The following is a 25384-nucleotide window of genomic DNA, read 5'->3' as shown; positions in this document are numbered from 1 at the left end:
GGTGTGGTGCATAAACAATGAATTTTGGAACACTGAGAAAATAAAATAAAAAAAAATTACCAGTGATAAAGAGAGTCATTGAAAAATTATACAGGGTTCAATTCACCAAGAAAACAAAATAATACTAAATATGTAAGCACAGATCAATGGAGCTTCAAAAAACTGATAGAATGACTGTTTCAATCTCCTTACTGGTTATGGGTCTGTTCAGGCTTTCTATTTCTTCCTGGTTCAGTTGTGGTAGTTTATAAGTGACTCTTAATCTCACAAAACAAACTGAGGGTTGCTGGGGGGAGGGGGTTTGGGAGAAGGGGGTGGGATTATGGACATTGGGGAGGGTATGTGCTTTGGTGAGTGCTGTGAAGTGTGTAAACCTGGTGATTCACAGACCTGTACCCCTGGGGATAAAAATATATGTTTATAAAAAATAAAAAAAATTAAAAAAAAAACTGATAGAATGGAAAGGAGATACATACAAATTCACAATTAGAGAATAAGACTATAGTTCTCCTTTTTACTAATTGATAAAACAAGTTGAGGGGACATTAGTAAGAGTAGAGAAAACCTGAGAAATACTATTAACTAACATTATATTTACAGAATATTCCATTAAGCAGCAGCAAAATATACAGTATTTTTATGTACATACCAAATGTTCACTAAAATACACCATATTCTGGGTAATATTTAAAATTATGAAATTAATGCAAAATATAAAACATAACAGAATTTAACTTGAAATCAGTAAGACAAAGATACCCATTAGTTTTTATATATTTAGCAATTAAAAACCATCCTTCTAGGAGTGCCTGGCTTGCTCTGTTGGTGGTATGCAACTCTTGTTCTTGGGGTTGTAACTTCAAGCCCCATGTTGGGTGTAGAGAAAATAAAATCTTAAAAAAAAAAAAGAAGAGCCTGCCAAATATCCATGGATCAAAGAGACAGTAACAAGTGAAGAATAATATATTTTAAATACAATGAAAATGAAAATACAAATATTTAAATGCGGGGAATACAGCTAAAATGGTGCTTATAGAGAAATTTATATCATTAATGTTTATTGAAAAAAGAAAAAGGAGTAATGTGATGAGCACTGGGTGTTATATGCAACTGATGAATAACTAAACTCTACCTATGAAACCAATGATGTACTATGTGTTGGCCAATTCAATTTAAATTAAAAAAGGATTGAATTAATGCTCAATGTTTCTACATTGACACTACAAAATGAACAAATTGAACCCAAAGCAAATAAAAATAAATTTATAAGTTAAGAGCAGAAATCAATTAAATTGATAGAAAAATAACAGAAAAATCAACCAAATGAAAAACCTTGTTCCCTGAAAAGACCAATAAAATTTATAAGCTTTTAACAAAACTGGTCAAGAAAAGAAAATATTTAAGTCACTGAGTGACTGAAAATGCAAATATCTGTAGAGAAAGAAGGTACATCATTAGAGACATTATAAATGTTTAAAGGACACTAAATACATAGTTTGAATAGTTTTATGTACAAAAATTTTGTCAACTAGATGAAATGAACAAATTCTCTGAAAACATACAAACTACCAAAGCTTATATAAGAAGAAATCATCTCCTGTGGCACCGGGGTGGCTCAGTGGGTTAAGCCTCTGCCTTCAGCTCAGGTCACGATCCCAGCGTCCTGGGATCAATCCCCATATTAGGGTCCCTGCTCAATGGGAAGCATGCTTCCCCTTCTCCCACTCCCCCTGGTTGTATTCCCTCTCTCACTGTGTCTCTGTCAAATAAATAAATAAATAAATAAATAAATAAATAAACAAACATCTCCTTAATTTCTTTCTTCTGTCTTCTTGTTAGTGTATAGAAATGCAACTGATTTCTGTGCATTGATTTTATATCCTGTCACTTTACTGAATTCCTGCATGAATTCTAGCAGATTTGGAGTGGAGCTTTTTTGGGTTTTCCACATAAAGTATCATATCATCTCCAGAGTGAGAGTTTGATTTCTTCTTTGCCGACTTGGATGCCTTTTATTTCTTTTTGTTGTCTGATTGCTGAGGCAATCAGTGTTGAATAACAGTGGAGATAGTGGACAGCCCTACCATGTTCCTGACCCTAGGGGAAAAGCTCTCAGCTTTTCCCCTTTGAGAATTGTATTCTCTGTGGGTTTTTCATAGATGGCTTTAATGATATTGAGGTATGTACCCCCTATCCTTGCACTTTGAAGGGTTTTGATCAGGAAAGGATGCTGTACTTTGTCAAACGCTATTTCAGCATCTATTGAGAGCATCAAATGGTTCTTGTCCTTTCTTTTATTAATGTATTGTATCACATTGATTTATTTGTGGATGTTGAACCAACCTTGCAGTCCAGGAATAAATCCCACTTGGTCGTGGTGAATAATCCTTTTAATGTACTCTTGGATCCTCTTGGCTAGTATTTTGTTGAGAATTTTTATATCCATGTTCATCAGGGATATTTTTGGTGGAGTCTTTATCCTTTTATTTTAATAAATGAATTTCCTAAGAGAAGGAAAAGAGGAAGTGCAGGAGGTATCAGAGGCAGGACTTAAACTCCTTTCTCTAGAGCTTTCACTCTCTTTGTATTAAGCATAAATAGCAGTTCATAAAGCTATGTATACTGCAAATTTTCTTATTGCAAACATGTGGATATATGTATGCATGGACACTGTGCACTTAAAGGCATATGAAAGCTGTCGTAAATATGGCTAATAATGTGCAAAATCTCTACCCAGAAAAAGAAAAAAAAAGCTTTTCTGAAAGAAATTGAAGAATACCTAAATAAATGGAAAGATGGGTTGGAAGATTCAATATTGAAAAAAATATCAATTCTCCCTAAATGCATTCACAGATATAATAAAAACCCAGTAAAAATCACAGGAGGTTTTCTTATAGAACTGATAAAGTTGATTCTGTTACTCACATGGAAATGCAAAGGATATATAATAATAGTCAAGAGAACCTTGAAAAAGAACAAAGTTAGAGGATTAATAATACCTGATTCTATGACTTCATATAGAACTTCAATATCAAGACAGTGTCATATTGTTGTAAACATAGACAAATAGGTCAGTGAAACAGAATAAAGCCCAGAATTAAAAAAAACATATAGACAGCTGATTTTACAAAGTTGCAAAAGTAATTTGGCAGAGAAAAAGATAGTTTTTTCAACAAATTATGTAGAAACAAATTGGCTATCTATATGCAACAGAGGAACTTTGATCCAGAGAATACACAAAAAGGATAATAGACATAAATATATAATAAAAGAAATACAACACCAAGAGCACCATCCACAAAATAAAAAAAGATAATTAATTTCAGTAAAATACTTGCTATTCAAAAAATATTTCTAAAATAAAATGACAAAACAGAGTATTTCAGAAAATATGTATAAATTATTTAGCTGATAAATTATGGTTTCATATTCAGATATATGGAGTACTATCAAAACTAAAAAAAAAATCTGATAAATAATCCAATTAAAAATTGGCAAAAGATTTGAATAGACCACTGCAGATGGCATACAGAAGTCAAATTACGGCACAAAATAATGCTAACCATAATTAAGGAATTTGCATGAAGAAAGTGCAAATTAAAACTACAGTGAACCACCGCAAACTACCTATGAAAATAGCTGAAACTGAAAAGATAATCAACACCAAAAGCAGCAATACACACATTTTGTACTCATAGAAATGCAACAAAATGAGTTAGGAGATAAGGACACAAAATTTGAGGCAGCAGGAAATTTCAGCCAAGCTTTGGTTATGGTAAAAGATACCTCTGGGGGCACTTCAGTGGCTCAGTTAAGCCTCCAACTCTTAATTTCAGCTCAGGTCGTGATGTCAGGGTCTTGGAATGGAGCTCAGGCCAGCTGAGTACAGATTCTCAAATAAATAAATAAAATCTTAAAAAAAAAAATCTACCTCTGCACATTATGCTGCTTAAACACTCAACCATTTTGCAGAATATTCACAGTGACTCCTTTTATCTATGTTATTTTTCCTTCACTTCCTTTCACTAATAACATTTTTTTAAAAGATTTTATTTATTTATTTGACAGGGATCACAAGTAGGCAGAAAGGCAGGCAGAGAGAGGGGGAAGCAGGCTCCCCACTGAGCAGAGAGCCTAATGCAAGGCTCCATCCCAGGACCCAGAGATCATGACCTGAGACAAAGGCAGAGGCTTAACCCACTGAGCCACCCAGGCACCGTTCACTGTTAATATTCTAAAGAATATTGGAAATCCAGGAAAATGGATTAAAAAATCTATCAAAAAATACATCTCTTTTCCTTGCTTATGTTGGTAGCCATGATGCAACTGGATGTTAATTTTTTTAAGATATCAAATCATCATAAACAGTTAAATTAAGTTTTATTTTTCTAAATAAATGTTCATTAGTAACTTTCTCTGTAATGAACAAGAAACAAATCTGAACCAACTTTTAAATCCCTCAATAGTTTTCCATTATATTAGGTTAAAAAAATAAAACTCCTAACCCATCCTCCAAAGTCCGTTGTGATCCATATACGCTGGCCTCCCAGATCCCAACTGGCTCTTGTCTGCTACTTTCCTAATATGCCAGCTACATTTACAATGCAGTTCTTCTCCCATGATATGGGCCCTCTGAAAATCTAGGCCCTACAAGGACAAAAGCCTTGTGGATGACACAAATCCAGAGGCAGCAATCACCATGTAAGAAATGAAGACCTTCAGGCCTCACCCAGACCTACTCACACAGGATATGCATTTTAACAAGCTCTCTCTCTAGGAGATTCACAGGCATTAAAGTTTGAGAAGCACTGAACTAGGGTACCTCTCAACTGTGGTGCTTTATCTTTGTTTCCCTTTGCACTTCCCCTGACCTTTGCCTACTAGGATTTTTCATCAGATTTCAGCTTAGAGTGTGGAGTCAAGTCTAGATCTGGAATGTGAGCTGCAGTTTGCATGAGGACAACTTTCCTTGGGGACAAGTTTCCTTGGCTCCTGAAGGGAACCTAGAACTCTGGCCTCAATAAATCATGTATGATTAGCTCAGACAAGAACATATTCATCAAAGCACTTAGAATAACACCTATTTTATAGTTAAATTGATTTGCATAACATGCCAGAAATGTCATTTGTGGTGGAAAGTAATGATATAGTGTGCAAATTAAACTGTTACAACTAGAACTGTATACATGACATAATTATGATTTTGCAGGCTGCAATGCCCAGTGGGACATGTGGACTTTTCATACAGATTCTAATCTGCAATGCCCAGAAGAACAGCTTGGTTTTGTCCTAAAGGGAACCATTAGGAATTCTTCACGCCTTCCTCTTCTGGTAAAGGCACACAGTTGTACAACTTGGTGACTCTTGCATTCAAAGCAGATTTATATAAACAACATTTTGCTGTTTTGGTAAATGAAGCCTCCAGAATGAATCGGTGTGCAAAGAATTGCTGCTGGTGCTACTGCCATTCTGGTCCAACAATTACTTTTTTTCTACTTGAGAAAGCCTAACCCTGAAAGGATTTCCACAATGTCTTAACAGATATTGGTAAGGGATTGATTTATGTAATACTCCTCATTTTTTATAGAAAGCTGAAAATACTGTTACATTTAGAAATAATTTTGATTTGGTTTATAAGATGACCAAATAGCAGGTTGAAAATGGAAAACAACTAGTATTATACTATATTTTAACTACCCAGAAGTTAAATAAAAAGTTGAAATGAAAAAGAAAAGAATACAAATAATGAATAATCTAATAATATTTTGTTATTGTGAGTAAATCTTGGTAAGCAAAATAGCTCTAACACTGACTGTAATCTTTAATCGTATTTAATTATCTGGCTAGTAAAATGACAATGACTCCGTAGGATGAATTTTGTTACTAAAAGGTCAGACAGCTTAAAAATGGGTTAAAGGATTTAGGTCATAATGTTTCCTATGTAAGAAATCTCTCTGATGATTCTGTTCAAAATGTTTATTCCATTTAATTAACCACATTCTCTGACTAACTTTTAAGTTAAAACACTTAGCTGTTCACCTGTGTATCCTTGTACCCTCTCACCCACTTTTGACAATAATTTCATATACATGTACGAAAATGCAGAAAATGTCCCTCCAGTGTCTTTTCTACTTTCTGACTTAATAAAGGACCACAGATTGCACTTGAGAATTTTAAATTATCTCGTAGTTTGGGATTGCATGGAAGGAAACCAATTCCAAATAAATATACATTTACCAATTGCAATTATTGGCATAGGTCGTTTATATTGCTAGGAGTAGCTTCCCGGCTTTAGCTCAATTTTATTCTGCTAAAACCTAGTGGAGAGGAAAGGGCTCTCAAATCAAATGAGAGTAATTAGAGAAACTCAGTTCTAACTACTGTAACTGCAAAATAAAGTGACTTTTAAATGTGGAGCGTGCTTTCAGCAATGTTGATACATTTATGACCAATACAAAGTTTCTAGCCTCATATTAAAGTGAAAATCTCTATTTCATACACATTTTCCATAGAAAAATAAAGTTGGAATTTGGAATGAAAGAAGAAGAAATCATACCCAGTACTGAAATGAAAACCACAGTTAAGACAAATATTTACCTGGAGTGTCTGAGCTTTTCCCCCAGTTTCATCTTCAGCCTTTCTCTGATACTTCCTCTTTCTCTCTCTTCATGTCTTGGCCTTTCCTATCCCTATCCACCTACAAAAACACCATGGATACTCAGTGGACAGCAGCTGATTGCCATCTCCACCCCACATTCCTCAGCACACCGTATTTCGTTCTCCTCACTGTTGTGCCCCATGTTTCCCATTCTCCTCTCTGCTCTCTGACCTCAACTCCATCAGAAAATGGACATTGCTCTCACACAAGTCACCAGGAATCTATTAATTCCCACACTTAATGATCATTGCTCTCTCCTATTCCACTAGAGCATTTATTTCACTTTTGGCACTGTACTTCACTTTGTCCTGGTTGAGGTTTTTTTCTCCCTTTAATTCTGCAACACTCAGCTTTCCAATTCCTTCATGCATCTCTGGCCACTCTGCTCAGTGTTCTCTTCCGTTTTTTCCCTTTTCTCACTTTGTAAGTCAGAGCTCTTGGTTGTCAAAGGAAATGAGTTAATTGAAAGGAAATTGGCTTTCATGTCAAAATGTTAGGGGACTGGAGAAACCTACTGGAGAAATGGGCAGGAACACAATGTAAGAAAGCCTGTGAAACAGCCAAAATCTGTCCTAGTCTATCTAGCTCGCTAAGAGCTGCTGTGCTTGCTACTAGATGCAGACGCAACAGCTTCCTTTGATATGCCTACACCATTGAGGTGTAGGATACATTTTCTAGGGTCATGATATTGTTTCCTTGGTTGACTTCGCAACCCAAATTCTCCTTTTCCCCCCTTGGCCGTTTGTCCCCTTCTCTCCATTTACCAAATCCAGCATAGGTGACTTTTATGGGCAAACCTACAGCAAGTCCTCTATGATGGAAAAGTCCGTTTATAGAACTTTTGGCTTCTGGACTTAATGACAGCTTCTGTTTGCCACCAAGAGACATATGGTAGAATAGATGATCAAATGTTAGCCAATGCTTACAGGATGTATATCAATTTTGTAATCCCTTTAACTTCCACAAGTTTCTTTCTCCTCCTTCTCTTTTACCTTATACACTTTAATGGATAGGTCATACAAAACTATGCCTTTAGTCACTCTAATGACTCCCAAGTCATCATTTCTATTAAGCACCTATAGAACTATTCTGCTGAGTGCATTTCACCTGGGTGTTTTCGAATGCTCCTTGAAAAAACTGCCCGCCACACCTGAATCCTCAATCTCAATGCTTGATGACCATCTACCCAAGCACCAAGTGTCTTCTTTTTTCTACACCGACCAACTCCCTTCACATTTATTATGTCACTGAGTTTTATTGACTGCACATTCTGATATACTTTGAGCTAGCTCTTTGTCCCCTCTTTATTCCCAGTGTCATATTGCACACAGACCAAGAACTGCACATGCTGTTCAAGCAGCCCGGGAGCTTTTATAAAATGCACATCATTCCAACCAATTCATGAGCTCTGGATCAATTTGTATAGTAATATCTCAAAACATATATTTTGTACAAAAACTGTCCTAGCCAATTTTCATGTATAATTTGGTTTGGGAATTGCTGGACAATAATATTGGCTTCCTGTTTAGTGTTTTTCCTCTAGTTTCCTCTCCCTTCAGCCCATTTTCTACAACCAAATATTTAATTTAATAAACATCTGAGGATGACAGTCCCTTTCTTAAAAGCTTTCAGTCCCAGCCTATTGTTTGAAGGACACAGCTGAAGATGTTTCACAGGGAACTGATCACTTGATGATCCTGGCCTTTCTGACATTTTTACTTTTCATGCTGCATTAATGTCCTATACACAGAACTTGCTCATGTTCAGAATGTTTTTCTTATCTTCTAAATCTGTTTATCTTGTACATAGTTTGAACTTAAGTAGTTATATTTTTGCAATATAAAAATTCCCCCCAATAGTTGCCATATTAGAGGAAATAAAATTGAATTGCCTTCAAGCTAGTGTATGGTTTTATTTCAATTACCCTCACTGAACTGTCTTTTATAGATCATTAATGAATATTCTTTTTCATTTACACATTTAATTTCAGAGACCATCTATTAAGAATATGGAAACTAAAAATGCAACAGAGCTAGAAGAGTTTGTTCTCACAGGATTCACATATCAACCAGAGTGGCAGATTCCCTTGTTCCTGGTGTTCTTGGTTATATATCTCATCACCATTGTGGGGAACCTTGGTCTGATTGCTGTCATCTGCAATGACCCTCACCTTCACATCCCCATGTACTTATTTCTTGGGAGTCTGGCATTTGTGGATGCTTGGATATCATCCACAGTATCCTCCAAGATGCTGGTTAACTTCTTTGCCAAGAGCAAGATGATCTCTCTCTCTGAGTGCATGGTACAATTTTTTTCCTTTACAACTGGTGCAACCACAGAATGCTTTCTGCTGGCAACAATGGCGTATGATCGCTATGTGGCTATATGCAAGCCTTTACTCTATCCAGTAATTATGACTTACAGACTATCCATGCAACTGTTGGTTTCATCATTTGTAGGTGGCCTTCTTCATGCCTTAATTCATATAGGCTTTTTATTCAGATTAACCTTCTGTAATACTAACATAATACATCACTTTTACTGTGACATCATGCCATTATTTAAAATTTCTTGTACTGATCCTTCTATTAATATTCTCATAGTATTTATTTTTTCTGGATCAATTCAGATGGTCACCATTCTGATTGTTCTTATATCTTACACATTAGTTCTCTTTACAATCTTAAAAAAGAAGTCTCTACAAGGCATAAGGAAAGCCTTTTCCACCTGTGGAGCCCATCTCTTATCTGTCTCTCTGTACTATGGCCCGCTTCTCTTCATGTATGTGCGTCCTGGATCTGCGCAGTCAAATGATCAAGATATGATGGATTCTCTATTTTACACTGTCATAATTCCTTTCTTAAATCCAATGATCTATAGCCTGAGAAATAAGAAAGTCATAGATTCAATGAGAAAAATGTTGAAGCGAAATGCTTAGATTTCATACAAATATCTCTTTTCCTTTCATTAAAATGACAAATTTATGCAGACTAATGTTGGTATGATTTTTTTTTTTTTTGCAGTTATAATTATCTTAGTCTTTCCATGACTAGGAGGGTCAATCTAATAATCTCCTTAAAATATTTGTGTGTATTTTTCAAATCACACAAGAAATTTTATTATATATATATTTTTTGAAGATTTTATTTATTCATTTGACAGAGAGAGAGAAAGAGACAGCAAGAGAGGGAACACAAGTAGGTAAAGTGGGAGAGGGAGAAGTAGGCTTCCCACTGAGCAGGGACCCCCCCCCCCACCCAATGTGGGGATCAATCCCATGACCTACAGATCATGACCTGAGCTGAAGACAGAAGCTTAATGACTGAGACACCCAAGCACCCACACAAGGAATTTTAATCAAGAAACAAACAGAAAACAAAAATGAAAACATTTCACAGGATTGTCTGTTCCTTGGTGTGATTTTATAAATCCATTAAGTACTAAAACAGTATAGAGGCTTTGAATTTTAATCAAGAAACAAACAGAAAACAAAAATGAAAACATTTCACAGGATTGGCTGTTCCTTGGTGTGATTTTATAAATCCATTAAGTACTAAAACAGTATAGAGGCTTTGAACAGAACTGGATTGTGATGTCTTTGATACTTATGCAGCTATATAGCCAAGAGCCATGTTACATTTAACTGGATAATAGAGGCAGATTTGTGTTTGAATGAACAGAGGTAAATCCTAGGAATTCTGTTAGACATCAAGAGGTTTTCTTTCTTTCTTTTATTTGGAGCATAGTGAATTTTACCTCTCATGTGACTTCAACTCTGATATCATGGAGAGAAATAAAAAGAAAAGAGAGCAATGAGAGAAGAAAATGACAAGGGTTTAAGGCAATGAAGAAAGGGTCAAGCTTTAAGAGATGCTTTTAGGCTAGTGTGCTTCTTAGAAGAAGGGAGGGGCAAGTTGCCTCTCCCTGTCTATGATGTCTACTATAGGCCCTTTCTAGCTGTGTTTGTATGTTGTTAGGCAATCTGGAAGACTTCATTAATAAAGAAAGCTAACACATTCACCCAGGACTTAAGTTGGCATGGACATAGACTTGGATGGAAGTGTTCTCAATATTCCTAGAATATAAAATTTAAGCTAGAAAGATTAAAAAATCAATAATATGTAGTTTTTTGGAATATGTTATTGACAATAAGGGGCTTTAAATGCATGTTACCAAAGTCCAAATAATCTTAAGGTGATATAATGTCATAGTGGGTATCTGAGAGATATGAATATCTATACAAATTATGATTACTTTTCCCTCCAGGTGCATAAATATTCTTTTTTATCATACTCCATTTGCAAAGTATAATGAGTGATCCATCTTCAATCCACTCCTACCCTTTCTCTCTCACCACTGATTCCATACACAGTCCTGCTGATTCCATTGAGGCTGTCATCCCCATAACTACCCACTTCTGTGATTTGCAAAACTCTAATTACTTATCCCTTCTTTCTTACTGATAACTCTCTTACTTCCCCAAATCTGTAAACATAACTGATATCAATGATACCATTTTCAATAACATTTACTAGATTTTCTTTGCTACTAGGTTATGTAGTACAATATATGGTATATTTATGTAGATCTAGCTATCTGTTTTCTATCTATCATCTATATAACTATCTATATACAAATATGCATATATTTGTTGGCTCATGTGTAAGTCCAGAATATTCGATATAGATCTACACTTATATCTATATTCACATATCTATCAGTATCTTCTTCATCCTGCCTTTGTTCACTCTGCCATTACTTGAGGTTTTATTTTTAAATAAACTTTGGCTTAACACTGAAGTGCTTTTCCTCCAATTCACCCAAGACCATGTTTTATACCCTTATAAAGTTATTGAAATCCATCTAGAAACACCTCATTCTCTCAGGTTCAACCTTTTGCCTATGTGGGTCTCTCCACAGAAAATAAAATCCTCCATGACACCCTAAAACTACTCATGTTTCTTTGCAATGGAAGTGATGTTTTTTCTTTAAGGTCTAGCAACATAAGTGTTATAGCTTCCCTGATGCATTTCCAGATTACCACAAAGAGGATAGGAATTCATACTCATTTGAAGCATATTAGTTTACTTATTCTTCTTAGATCACACCTGGCCTTGTATAGTACTTATTTTTGGTTTACACACTCTTTTAGAATATAACTTAGAAGTCTTAGTACTAATTTTAAAAATTAAAAATGTAACAGCATGAACACATAAAACACAATAGAATGTGTCACTCTTTTTCAGCAAGTTAATGAGCCCAGGGAAATTACTGGGGATAGCTGCTGTAGGCCAGCTTTTTTCCTGTTTCTTTCATGACTATCTTGAGCATCATTGAAGGAGCAGGAGGCTGGCTGAGGACAAAGCAAAGGCTGGCGCCTTGCACCACCCCCCTTCACCCGCTCCCCTCCATATGTGTAGCATTCCTCAGGCACCCCTGACTGCCATAAAATGATAAATAGTTAACTTGCTGAGATCACAGGTTTGAACCTGCAATAAACAACCCTTGCTGATTGGCTTTGACTCACGTCTCTGGTGGTTTAAGGTGGGGGTAATATTCAATTGGCATTTCATCATAAACATAAAGTGAATTCTTCTTCTTATCACTAGAATCAGTTCCTTGTATGGAGTATGAGATAGTATTAAGGAGAAGCCCTTTCATTAGAGGTTTGTTTAAAGATATAACACACATAACTATTTAATAAAAACACCATTATTGAAAAAAGAAAGGTGGGGTGCCTGGATTGCTCAGTTCCTTAAGCATCTTCCTTTAGCTCAGGTCATTATCCCAGAATCCAGAGACCAAGCCCAGCTCAGCTCAGGCTTTCTACTCAGTTGGATGCCTCCCTCTCCCTCTACATCTCCTCCCCCTCCCCCTGCCCCTGCTCCTGTGTGCTATATCTCACAAATAAATAAAATCTGGGGACTCCGGGGATCATGACATTTAATGACTGAACCTCCAAGGCACCCCTCACATGTGGAATTTAAGAAACAAAACAAATGAACAAAACAAAGAAAAAAAAGAGACAAACAAACATAAAAAGGAGACTTAAATATAGAGAACACTCTGGCAGGTGGGAGGTGAGTGAGGGGATGGGTGAAACAGATAAATGAGATTAAGAATATACTTATCTTTATGAGCACTGAGAAATGTATAGCATTGTAGAATCATGGTATTTTGCATCTGAAAATAATATAGTACTCTATGTTAATTATCTTGAATAAAAGTTTTAAAATAACTCAGATTTACTATTTCTTTAACTGTAAATAATGTAGTATACAAACACTTTTCTCATCACTTTATGATACTTTCTACCATTCAGAAGACTGCTAACAAAATTATCTTAGACTGTATTCAAAGAAAAAACATAATTAGGTTAAAATACTTCAATCAATGGTAGAACATTATTTCTCAATGTCTTCATTGTAGAGCAGCTATGGCAAGATATTAGTGAGTATGTATATTCATCATGTCAAAATCTCTCTGGTGGGATGCCTGGGTGGCTCAGTAGGTTAAAGCCTCTGCCTTCGGCTCAGGTCATGATCCCAGCATCCTGGGATCGAGTCTCCACGTCGGGCTCTCTGCTCAGCGGAGAGCCTGCTTCCTTCTCTCTCTCTCTGCCTGCCTCTCTGCCTACTTGTGATCTCTGTCTGTCAAATAAATAAATAAAAATCTTTAAAAAAAAAATCTCTCTGGTATAGACATTCATATTATTCTTTTATAATGGTGATTCTTAAACTATAGTGGGCATCAAGATCATTTGGAGAACATGTATATTGATAGGCTCCATCATTAGTGTGTTTGATTTGGCAATGTTAATGCTGTTAGTTTAAAACCATACTTAGGAACCATTGTTTTAAAATAATCAGTGAAGCAAAATTTTTATAATAACAAAATATTAGAGACCAGTCAAAATGGAGTTTCTACACATCCCCTATATCCTACTTAACCACAATATGTGAATATTCTAAAGGTTTCTACCCTCTGGTTTGCACTTTCCTCCCTGCTATGGGAGGGTGAGTCTAACTTTCAGTGGGGCTTTTGTTTTAAAGGACGAAATATTGTGGACCTTTTAATAACTTTCTCTTGGAAACCATGATTGAAATTGATCATAGCTGGGGTGCCTGGATGGCTCAGTGGGTTAAAGCTTCTGCCTTTGATTCGGGTCATGATCCCAGGGTCCTGGGATCGAATTCCGCATCGAGCCCTGGATCAGGTTCTCTTCTCTGAAGGAAGGTTCTCTTCCTCCTCTCTCTATGCCTGCCTCTCTGCTTACTTGTGATCTCTTGTCTGTCAAATGAATAAATAAAATCTTAAAAAAAAAAAAGGAAGTGATGATAGCCAATGAAAACCCCACTGCCTTGTTTGGGTAAGGTTAATAGATGAGACCTTAGTTCATTAAAAAAGTGAGTTTTTTTAATGTGTCAAATTTATTTTTTAAATTATGTTCAGTTAAAAAATGAATTTTTAAGTAGAATGAACTTTTGGATCCTCATTTTCAATGAAATTTCATATATAACATGTTCCAGTGGCACCTGTGTGGCTCAGTCTGTTAAGCATCTGCCTTTGGCTTAGGTCATGATCTCAGGGTCCGGGGGCACAGCCCTGTATCAGACTTCCTGCTCACTGGGGAGTCTGCTTCTCCTTCCAGGTACAGGGATCACTATTGTGTGTCCTGATGACAGCATTCCTCACTTTGGCTCCAAGACCTCTAGACAACCAGAGGATAAAATCAAGTGTACATGAATCAAAAATTATGCTGGTGGCCAAAATAATAATAATAATAAAAATGCTAATGTATTCCTAGCGGTAACAGTGAGTGGGTCTCACTGAACCGGTATGGTGCACTGGATGCTGACTCAGAAAACATACAGCCTTCTGGAAATACTCTAATGTTATAAGGTATCACATGTAGCTCTGCTATAAATGAGTCTCCAAAAAGGTTCTTTCACCATTCTACCAAACAAAAAGCTTCAGAATTATGGGGAATGGATAAGACCAATGAATTTTATGGTCCTAGGCCCTTTGCTGCATTCTTTTTTTTTTAATTTTTATTTATTTGACAGAGAGAGAGAGAGAGAGTGAGCACAAGTAGGCAGAGAGAGAGAGGGAAGTAGACTCCCTGCTGAGCAGAGAGCCCAATGCGGGGCTCAATCCCAAGACCCTGAGATCATGACCTGAACCAAAGGCAGAGGCTTAACCCACTGAGCCACCCAGGCGCCCCCCTTTGCTGCATTCTTTGGCTGTGATGTAAATTCGTTGGTCAGAAGATATGTTGCATGTAATCCTATGACCTTGGATAGTCAATAAGGAATTCTGTTAAGTTCAAGATGATGCTTTTGGCCAATGGTTTATTGATCTCATTGATTCTTTCAAAAAACCAGCTTCTAGGTTCGTGAATGCATTCTACTGTATCTCTAGTTTCTACCTCATTGATCTCTGCTCTAATCTTGATTATTTCCCTTCTTGTATGTGGGGTTGTTGATTCAACAGTTCCTTAAGGTATAAAGACAGCTGGTGTATTTTGTATTTTTCAAATTTTTTGAGGGAGGTTTGGATGGCTATGTATTTCCCCCTTAGGTCCACCTTTGCTGTATCCCATAGGTTTTGGACCAAAGTGTCTTCATTCTCATTAGTTTCCATGAATTGTTTAAGTTCTTCTTTGATTTTCTGGTTGATCCATGCATTCTTAAGTAAGGTGGTCTTTAGCTTCCAGGTGTTTGAATTTCTTCCCAACTTTTTCTTGTGGTTGAGTTCCAGTTTCAAAGCATTGTGATCTGAGAATATGCAGGGAATAATCTCAATCCTTTGGTATAGGTTGAGACCTGATTTGTGACTCAGTATGTGGTCTATTCTGGAGAAAGCTCCATGTATACTTGATAAGAATGAGTATTCTGCTATTTTAGGGTGGAATGTTTTGAATATATCTATGAGATCCGTTTGGTCCAAAGTGTCATTCAATGCTCTTGTTTCTTTATTGATTTTCTGCTTAGAGGATCTGTCTATTCCTGAGAGTGATGTGTTAAGATCCCCTACTATGAATGTATTCATATCAATATGACTCTTTATCTTGATTAACAGTTGTCTTATGTAGTTGGCTGCTCCCATATTGGTCAATCTAATCCAAAAGAAAAGAAAGAAGACCCAAATTAATAAAATTGTGAATGAAAAGGGAGAGATCACAACTAACACCAAGGAAGTAGAAACAATCATCAGAAATTATTATTCAACAGTTATATGCCAATAAGTTAAGCAACCTAGATGAAATTGATGCCTTCCTGGAAAACTATAAACTTCCAAAATTAAGTCAGGAAGAAATTGACAACGTGAATAGAATGATATCTAGTAACAAGATTGAAGCAATGATCAAAAACCTCCCCCCAAAAAGGAACCTGGAACCTGATGGATTCCAGGGGGAATTCTACCAAACTTCCAAAGAAGATATAACACACCTATTCTTCTGAAGCTGTTTCAAAAAATTGAAGCAGAAGGAAAACTTTCAGACTCTTTTTATAAAGCCAGCATTACCTTGATCCCCAAACCAGGCAAAGACCCCAACAAAAAGGAGAATTTCAGACCAATATCCCTGATGAAGATGGATGCTAAGATTCTCAACAAGATCCTAGCAAATAGGATCCAACAGCACATTAAAAAGATTATCCACCATGACCAGGTGGGATTCATCCTGGGTTGAAAGGGTGGTTCAACATTTGCAAATCAATAAATGTGATAGAACAAATCTAAAAGAGAAGAGAAAAGAACCGCATGGTCCTCTCAATTGATGCAGAAAAAGCATTTGACAAAATCCAGCATCCGTTCCTGATTAAAATGCTTCAAAGTATAGGGATAGAGGGAAAATTCCTGAGCTTCATAATATCTATCCATGAAAAACCCACAGCAAATATCATTCTCAATGGGAAGAAGCTCAAAGCCTTCCTGTTGAGAATAGGAACATGACAAGGATGCTCACTCTCACCACTCTTGTTCAACATAGTATTAGAAGTCCTAGCAAAGCAATCAGACAACAAAGAGAAATAAAAAGTATTCAAATTGGCAATGAAGAAGTCAAACTCTCCCTCTTTGCAGATGACATAATACTTTATATGGAAAACCGAAAAGACTCCATCCCCAAACTATGAGAACTCATACAGCAATTCAGTAATGTGGCAGGATACAAAATCAAAATACAGAAATCAGTTGTTTTCTTATACACTAACAATGAAAATACAGAAGGGAAATTAGAGAATCAATTCCATTTACTATAGCACCAAGAATCATAAGATGCCTGGGAAGAAACTAACCAAAGATGTAAAGGATCTGTACTCAAGGAACTATAGAACACTCATGAAAGAAATTGAAGAAGACACAAAGATGGAAGACCATTCCATGCTCATGGTTCAGAAGAATAAACATTGTTAAAATGTCTATATTGCCTAGAACAATCTATACTTTCAATGCCATTCAGATCAAAATTCTGCTGGCATTTTTCAAAGAGCTAGAGCAAACAATCCTAAAATTAGTACAGAATCAGAAGAGACCCCACATTGCTAGGGATGTGATGAAAAAGAAAAACAAATCTGGCAGCATCACGTTGCCTAATTTCAAGCTTTACCACAAAGCTGTGATCACGAAGATGGCATGATACTGGGAAAAAAACAAACACATAGACCAGTGGAACAGAGAAGAGAGCCCGGATATGGACCCTCAACTCTATGGTCAAATATCTTCGACAAAGCAGGAAAAAATATACAGTGGAAAAAAGACGGTCTCTTCAATAAATGGTGCTGGGAAAATTGGATAGCTATGTATAGAAGAATGAAACTCGACCATTCTCTTATACCATACACAAAGATAAACTTGAAATGAATAAAAGGCCTCAACGTGAGACAGGAATCCATCAGAATCATAGAGGAGAAGATGGGCAGTAACCTCTTCGATATCAGCCACAGCAACTTCTTTTTTTTTTTTTTATTTCTTTTTAGTGTAACAGTATACATTGTTTTTGCACCACACCTAGTACTCCATGCAATATGTGCCCTCCTCAATACACATCACCTGGCTCCCCCCAACCTTCCACCCCCCACCCCTTCAAAACCCTCAGATTTTTTTACAGAGTCCATAGTCTCTCATGATTTACCTCCCCTTCCAATTTCCCTCAACTCCCTTCTCCTCTCCATCTCCCCATGTCCTCCATGTTATTTGTTATGCTCCACAAATAGTGAAACCATATTATAATTGACTTTGTCTGCTTGACTTATTTCACTCAGCATAATCTCTTCCAGTCCCGTCCATGTTGCTACAAAAATTGGGTATTCATCCTTTCTGATGGAGGCATAATACTCCATAGTGTGTATGGACCACATCTTCCTTATCCATTTGTCTGTTGAAGGGCATCTTGGTTCTTTCCACAGTTTGGCAACCATGGCCATTGCTGCTATAAACATTGGGGTACAGATGGCCCTTCTTTTCACTACATCTGTATCTTTAGGGTAAATACCCAGTAGTGCAATTGCAGGGTCATAGGAAATCTCTATTTTTAATTTCTTGAGATATCTCCACACTGTTCTCCAAAGAGCCACAGCAACTTCTTTCAAGATATGTCTTTAAAGACAAAGGAAACAAAAGCAAAAATGAACTTTTGGGATTTCATCAAGATCAAAAGCTTCTGCACAGCAAAGGAAACATTCAACAAAACAAAGAGGCAACCCATGGAAAGGGGGAAAATATTTACAAATGACACTACAGACAAAGGGCTGATATCCAACCAAGATCTATAAAGAACTCAAACTCAAAAGACACAAAACAGATAGTCATGTCAAAAAAATGGGCAGAAGACATGAACAGACACTTCTCCAAAGAAGACATACAAATGGCTAACAGACACATGAAAAAATGTTCATTATCACTGGCCATCAGGGAGAGTCAAATCAAAACCACATAGAGATACCACCTTACACCAGTTAAAATGGTGAAAATTAACAAGACAGTAAACAACAAGTGTTGGAGAGGATGTGGAAAAGGGGAGCCCTCTTACACTGTTGGTTGGGAATGCAAGTTGGTGCAGCCACTTTGGAAAACAGTGTGGAGATTCCTTAAGAAATTAAAAATAGAGATTCCGTATGACTCTGCAATTGCATTACTGGGTATTTAACCCAAAGATACAGATGTAGTAAAAAGAAGGGTCATCTGTACCCCAAAGTTCATAGAGGCAATGGTTATGGTCGCCAAATGGGGGAAAGAACCACCATGCCCTTCAACGGATGAATGGATAAGGAAGATGTGGTCCATATATCTATGGAGTATTATGCCTCCATCAGAAAGGATGAATACTCAACTTTTGTTATCAACATGGATGGGACCAGAAGAAATTATGCTGAGTGAAATAAGTAAAGCAGAGAGAGTCAATTATATGGTTTCACTTCTTTGTGGAGCATAAGGAATAATACAGAGGACATGGGGAGATGGAGAGGAGAAGGGAGTTGGGGGAAATTGGAGGGGGAGATGAATCATTGAGACTGTGGACTCTGAGAAAAAGTTTGAGGGTATTGGAGAGGTGGGGGGTGGGAGTTTGGGTGAACCTGGTGGTGGGTATTATGGAGTGCACGTATTGCATGGAGCACTGGGTGTGGTGCATAAATAATGAATTCTGGAACACTGAAAAGAAATTAAATCTGAATAAAAAATTTTTTAAAAGCTGATGCTTTTGGTAGAATAAATGAATTCACATAGGGTAAATCTGTATATAGAATAGATATCTTTTCCAGTAAAAGATAAAAACCACTTCCCTTTTATGATGGCAACTTTCTAATGTAATCAGCCTTCCACCAGGTAGCTAGCTGATGATTCTAGTAGATACTGATATTTAAGAGACTCAGTATTATCTCAGTTCCTGGATGACTGAGCACTCAGCAATGGCTGTAGCCAAGGTGGCCTAGGTAAATGAAGTCCATGATGTGAACACATGCATGGCTTCCTTCCCTGACACTGGATCATTTTGTTCATGAATCCACTGTATGATGACAGAAATGTCTAAAGAAAGATGATGATTGTCCAAAAGTAGGTCTTTCCATCTACTTGATTTTTTAAATCCTTCTCTGCTGAGGTCACACTTTGATGATAGTTTTTATGAGACACAAATATCTTCATGATTTTTGGAGAGATGTGTTTTCATACCTCTTCCACAAATTTCTTTGTCTTCAATTTCCTAGTAAAATTCCTTCAAAGTCTCTGATCACCCAGTAAATCTTTAGTCATAGCTCATGGATTGGTATATAATCACACATCTGGCCATTTCTCTTTCCAGGGTGAGCAACCAGGTTCCTTGCTCCAAGTTCTGCCACCTGGAAGATTTCCATTCACCTCTGTTGTACAGGAAAATCACAGAGAGGATTTGTAGTGTTGTAGCTGTCTACTTTTGGATGATGTCTACATTTTGTGCAGAAACATCTATCCACCAGGACTCCATTTTCCCTTCTGTCAATTGATCATAAAAAATTCCCCATGAGACCGTAGGATCAGACTAGGAGAGAGAGGCCCGTGTAGCAGGCATAAGGGCCATGAGCATTTAGGTCACTTGTTCATGCAACTGCTTGTGCCTTCAGGGCCTGCTCTGACTTCTATATGCATATAACTGCTTCTTTCATTTCACAGTGGAGAGTTCCTGTGAATGTCTAACTTAATGTCCTGGTGGATCAAATGACATCCAGCTTGTAAGGGCAGCTTTGGTTGCATGTTCACTTAGTGGCCTATGGTTAATGAGTCAGTCTTACCTAAGAGCCTGTCGCTGACCAATGGGTGTTTCTTAACGTTAGAGTAGTTATCCACAGAGGATGGCAGGGCTTCGCTCCAAAATTCTAACAGTCTGCATTGAGGATCTCCTATGAGGCCTATCAAAGGCTCCGAAGCCTCCCTACTGGATCTGCCACTTCAAGCACCATTGCCTCTGCTGAATCACACGACCAAATTTGTGAAGCGCCATGGACAGCAACCTATATTTGTTACAGAGCCTTTTCCTGTTCTGAGCCCATCTCAAAACTACTAGTTTATCTGTTCCCTTGGCAAATGGTCTGGCATAATACACCCAAATGAGGATGATGCTGTGTCCAGATCCACAGGAACCCACAAGGTGTTGTGACTCTTTTTCAGTGCAGGAAGGGCCAGATGCAGCAACTTACCCTTCACCTCAGAAGGGAAATGTCCACGGGCCCTATATCTCTGCCCCCCCCAGGAATTTCACTCAAGAGTAAGGGCTCTTAATTTTTTTTTTTTTTTAAGTAGACACCACACCCAATGGGGGGTTGGAACTCACAACCCTCAAATCAAAAATTGCATGCTCTATGCAGTGACCCAGCCACGTACTCTGATTTTGTTGGGTTTATTTCTCCCCCTCTGTCATGCACATTTCTTACCAGGAAGCACTGAACAGTTGCTACTTCTTGCTCACTGGTGTCAAACATCATAATGCCATGTGTGTATTGGGCCAGTTTGATATCTTTGTGGGAAAGAAAGACAACAAGAATCCTGAGAAATACTTGCACATCATATATCTGATAATGACTTGAACTTGTATATAGGAAGAATTTACAAAACACACTAATTAAAAAGCAATTTACTTAGAAGAATTAACTCAATTAAAAACTTGGCCGGGATTTGAACATACTTCACCAAACAAGATATAAAGATATCAAAACAGGACACAAGAAGATGCTTTATACAGTGTGTTATCAGCAAAATGCATGTGAAAACTACAACCCATTTGTTTAAAGGACCAAGATTGAAAAGACTACTCTTACTGGAAGCAACATCACAGACCTTCTGTTCTCAAGAGAGGCAACAAAATGAGTTAAGAGGTATTTATACAAAATGGAAGGGGTCAGTAGGTTTAAGCCATTTGCGTTATGTTGAAGCCACCTCTGCACACCATCCTGCTTCCTCCACCCTTCTACTAAGTTTTCAGAATGACATTATTTTATCAGTGCTGTTTTCCCTCCTCCATTTTGGCTTGCACAAGCAAAATTATAAGGAAGCAAGAATATTGATCAATCAGTCTGCCAAAACAGATGCTGTTTGCTTTCCCCTAGCTGCCAATCAAGTCCCTTGTGAAGCCTGAACATTTTTTCTACTCTTCAAGTAGTAAACCACAATGTTACAAAGAAGTAAATTTTTATTTTTCTGAAGGAAAGTTCATTGACAACTTACTTTGTAATGCACAAAAGGCAAACCCAAACACATATACCACCATGTTCAAAATCCCTCTTTTCCTTTAAGCTGGGGTAAAATACAAAGTCTCTGAAGGAGCCTCCAAGGGCATGTGTGATCCCATCCATGCTGGCCTCCCCCACACCATCTGGTTACTCCTAGCTTCTCCCTTTGTAATCTGTTAGATTGTGCTATTCCCATGATCTGGGCTCTCTGAAAATCTAGCCCTCCAAGGACAAAGGCTTTGTGGGTGATACAAGTCCAGAGGCAGCAATCACCAGGTTAGAACTGAAGACCCTCAGGCCTCACCCAGACCTACTCACACAGAATCTGCATTTTAATAAACTCTCTCTCTAGGAGATTCACAGGCATTAAAATTTGAGAAGCACTGAGCTATGGCACTTCTCACTGTGGTGCTTTATCTTTGTTTCCCTTTGCATTTCCCCTGACTTTTGCCTACTGAGATTTCTCATTAGATTTCAGCTTAAAGTGTGGAGTCAGGTCTAGATCTGGAATGTGTGCTGCAGTTTCCATGAGGACAGCTTTCATTGGGCATGGCTCCTGAAGGGAACCTAGAACTCTGGCTGAAGCAATAAAATCATGTATGATTAGCTCAGACAAGAACATATTAATCAAAGTCCTCAGAGAAAGACCAATTTATAGATAAGCTGATTTGCCTAAACATTCCAGAATTGTCCTTAGTGGTGGAAAGCAGCAGCACAGTGTGCAATTTCAACTGTTTCAACTAGAACTGTATATGTGACATGATGTTCTCAATCTGTAAAGCCTATTGGGACACCTGGACTTCTCATACAGATTCTGATCTGCAATGCCCAGAAGAACAGCTTAGTTTTGTCCTAAAGGGAACCCTTGGGTGCAATTAGGGGAATTCTTCTTCATGCCTTCCTCTTCTGGCAAAAGAACACAGTTGTAGAATTGGTTGACTCTTGAGTTCAAAGAAGATTTATAATAAACAGCATTTTGATGATTTTTTAGTAAAGGAAGGCTCCAGAATGAATCGGTCTGCAAAGAATTGTGGCCGGTGCTGCTGTCGTTCTGGTGCAACTCTTATTTTTTTTTTTTCTGCTTGAGACAGCCTAACCTGAAAGGATCTCCACAATGTCTTAACAAATATTGGTAAGAGACTGATTTATATAATACTTACTATTTTTTTAGAAAGTTAAAAGTACTGTTATTTTTAGAAATAATTTTGTTTGGTTTATAAGATGACCAAATAACAGGTTGAAAATGGAACACAACTAATATTCTAGTATATGTTAACTACCTAGAATTTATATAAAAAGTTGAAACGAAAAAGAAAAGAAAACAAATAGTGAATTACCTAATAGTATTTTACTATTGTGAATAAATCTGGGTAAGCAAAATGGCTCTACGACTAACTTGCACTCTTTAATCATAGTTAATTATCTGGCTAGCAAAATTACAATGACTTCCTAGGATGAGTTTGGTAACTGGAAAGTTAGACGATTTAAAAATGGTTTTAAGGACTTAGGTCATAATGTTTCTTCTGTAAGAAATCAGTCTGATGATTCTGTTCAAAATGTTTATTCCACTTAATTAACCACATTCTATGACAAACCTTTTAGGTTCAATCACTTAGCTGTTCACTGTGTATCCTTTCACCCACTTCTGACAATAATTTCATTGAGTATCACATATATATAATGTATATATGTATAAATACGTATGTATGCATATGAGAAAATGCAGAAAATGCCCTCTAGTGTCCTTTCTACTTTCTGACTTAATAAAGGACCACAGATTGCACTTGAGAATTTTAAATTATCTTGTAGTTTGGGATTGCATGAAAGGAAACCAATTTCAAATAAATATACATTTACCGATTGCAATTATTGGCATAGGTCATTTATATTGCTAGGAGTAGCTTCCAGGCTTTAGCTCAATTTTATTCTGCTAAAACCTAGTGGAGAGGAAAGGGCTCTCAAATCAAATGAGAGTAGTTAGAGAAACTCAGTTCTAACTACTGTAACCGCAAAATAAAGTGACTTTTAAATGTGGAGCGTGCTTACAGCAATGTTGATACATTTATGACCAATACAAAGTTTCTAGCCTCATATTAAAATGAAAATCTCTATTTCATACACATTTTCCATAGAAAAATAAAGTTGGAATTTGGAATGAAAGAAATAGAAATCATACCCAGTACTGAAATGAAAACCACAGTTAAGACAAATATTTACCTGGAGTGTCTGAGCTTTTCCCCCAGTTTCATCTTCAGCCTTTCTCTGATACTTCCTCTTTCTCTCTCTTCATGTCTTGGCCTTTCCTATCCCTATCCACCTACAAAAACACCATGGATACTCAGTGGACAGCAGCTGATTGCCATCTCCACCCCACATTCCTCAGCACACCGTATTTCGTTCTCCTCACTGTTGTGCCCCATGTTTCCCATTCTCCTCTCTGCTCTCTGACCTCAACTCCATCAGAAAATGGACATTGCTCTCACACAAGTCACCAGGAATCTATTAATTCCCACACTTAATGATCATTGCTCTCTCCTATTCCACTAGAGCATTTATTTCACTTTTGGCACTGTACTTCACTTTGTCCTGGTTGAGGTTTTTTTTCTCCCTTTAATTCTGCAACACTCAGCTTTCCAATTCCTTCATGCATCTCTGGCCACTCTGCTCAGTGTTCTTTTCCATTTTTTTTCCTTTTCTCACTTTGTAAGTCAGAGCTCTTGGTTGTCAAAGGAAATGAGTTAATTGAAAGGAAATTGGCTTTCATGTCAAAATGTTAGGGGACTGGAGAAACCTACTGGGAAAATTGGGCAGGAACACAATGCAAGAAAGCCTGTGAAACAGCCAAAATCTGTCCTAGTCTATCTAGCTTGCTAAGAGCTGCTGTGCTTGCCGCTAGATGCAGATGCAACAGCTTCCTTTGATATGCCTACAACATTGAGGTGTAGGATACATTTTCTAGGGTCATGATATTGTTTCCTTGGTTGACTTCGCAACCCAAATTCTCCTTTTCCCCCCTTGGCCGTTTGTCCCCTTCTCTTCCATTTACCAAATCCAGCATAGGTGACTTTTATGGGCAAACCTACAGCAAGTCCTCTATGATGGAAAAGTCCGTTTATAGAACTTTTGGCTTCTGGACTTAATGACAGCTTCTGTTTGCCACCAAGAGACATATGGTAGAATAGATGATCAAATGTTAGCCAATGCATACATGATGTATATCCATTTTGTAATCTCTTTCTCTTCCACAAGTTTCTTTCTCCTCCTTCTCTTTTACCTTATACACTTTAATGGATAGGTCATACAAAACTATGCCTTTAGTCACTCTAATGACTCCCAAGTCATCATTTCTATTAAGCACCTATAGAACTATTCTGCTGCATTTCACCTGGGTGTTTTCAGAATGCTCCTTGAAAAAACTGCCTGCCACACCTGAGTCCTCAATCTCAATGCTTGATGACCATCTACCAAGCACCAAGTGTCTTCTTTTTTCTACACCGATCAACTCCCTTCACATCTAATGTGT

The 25384-nt window shown here is 37.3% G+C and overlaps 1 protein-coding gene and 1 long non-coding RNA gene across 2 annotated transcripts; both read left to right on the top strand.

Moving 5' to 3' along the window:
• The first annotated feature begins 830 nt into the window (after positions 1 to 830).
• Positions 831 to 18757, top strand: LOC116567131. Its single transcript, XR_004276116.1, has 3 exons — positions 831 to 870; positions 12203 to 12208; positions 18739 to 18757. It is a non-coding gene; the product is annotated as an uncharacterized LOC116567131 (long non-coding RNA).
• Positions 8667 to 9596, top strand: LOC116567124 (olfactory receptor 5H2-like). The gene has a single exon (XM_032302010.1). The coding sequence runs from the start codon at positions 8667 to 8669 to the stop codon at positions 9594 to 9596; it is 930 nt and encodes a 309-aa protein (XP_032157901.1).
• Positions 18758 to 25384: the final 6627 nt, after the last annotated feature.

The sequence above is a fragment of the Mustela erminea genome, chromosome 1 (genome assembly GCF_009829155.1).
Source record: "Mustela erminea isolate mMusErm1 chromosome 1, mMusErm1.Pri, whole genome shotgun sequence".
NCBI classification, from domain to species: Eukaryota; Metazoa; Chordata; class Mammalia; order Carnivora; family Mustelidae; genus Mustela; species Mustela erminea.
This window is presented reverse-complemented; position numbering and strand designations above follow the sequence as displayed.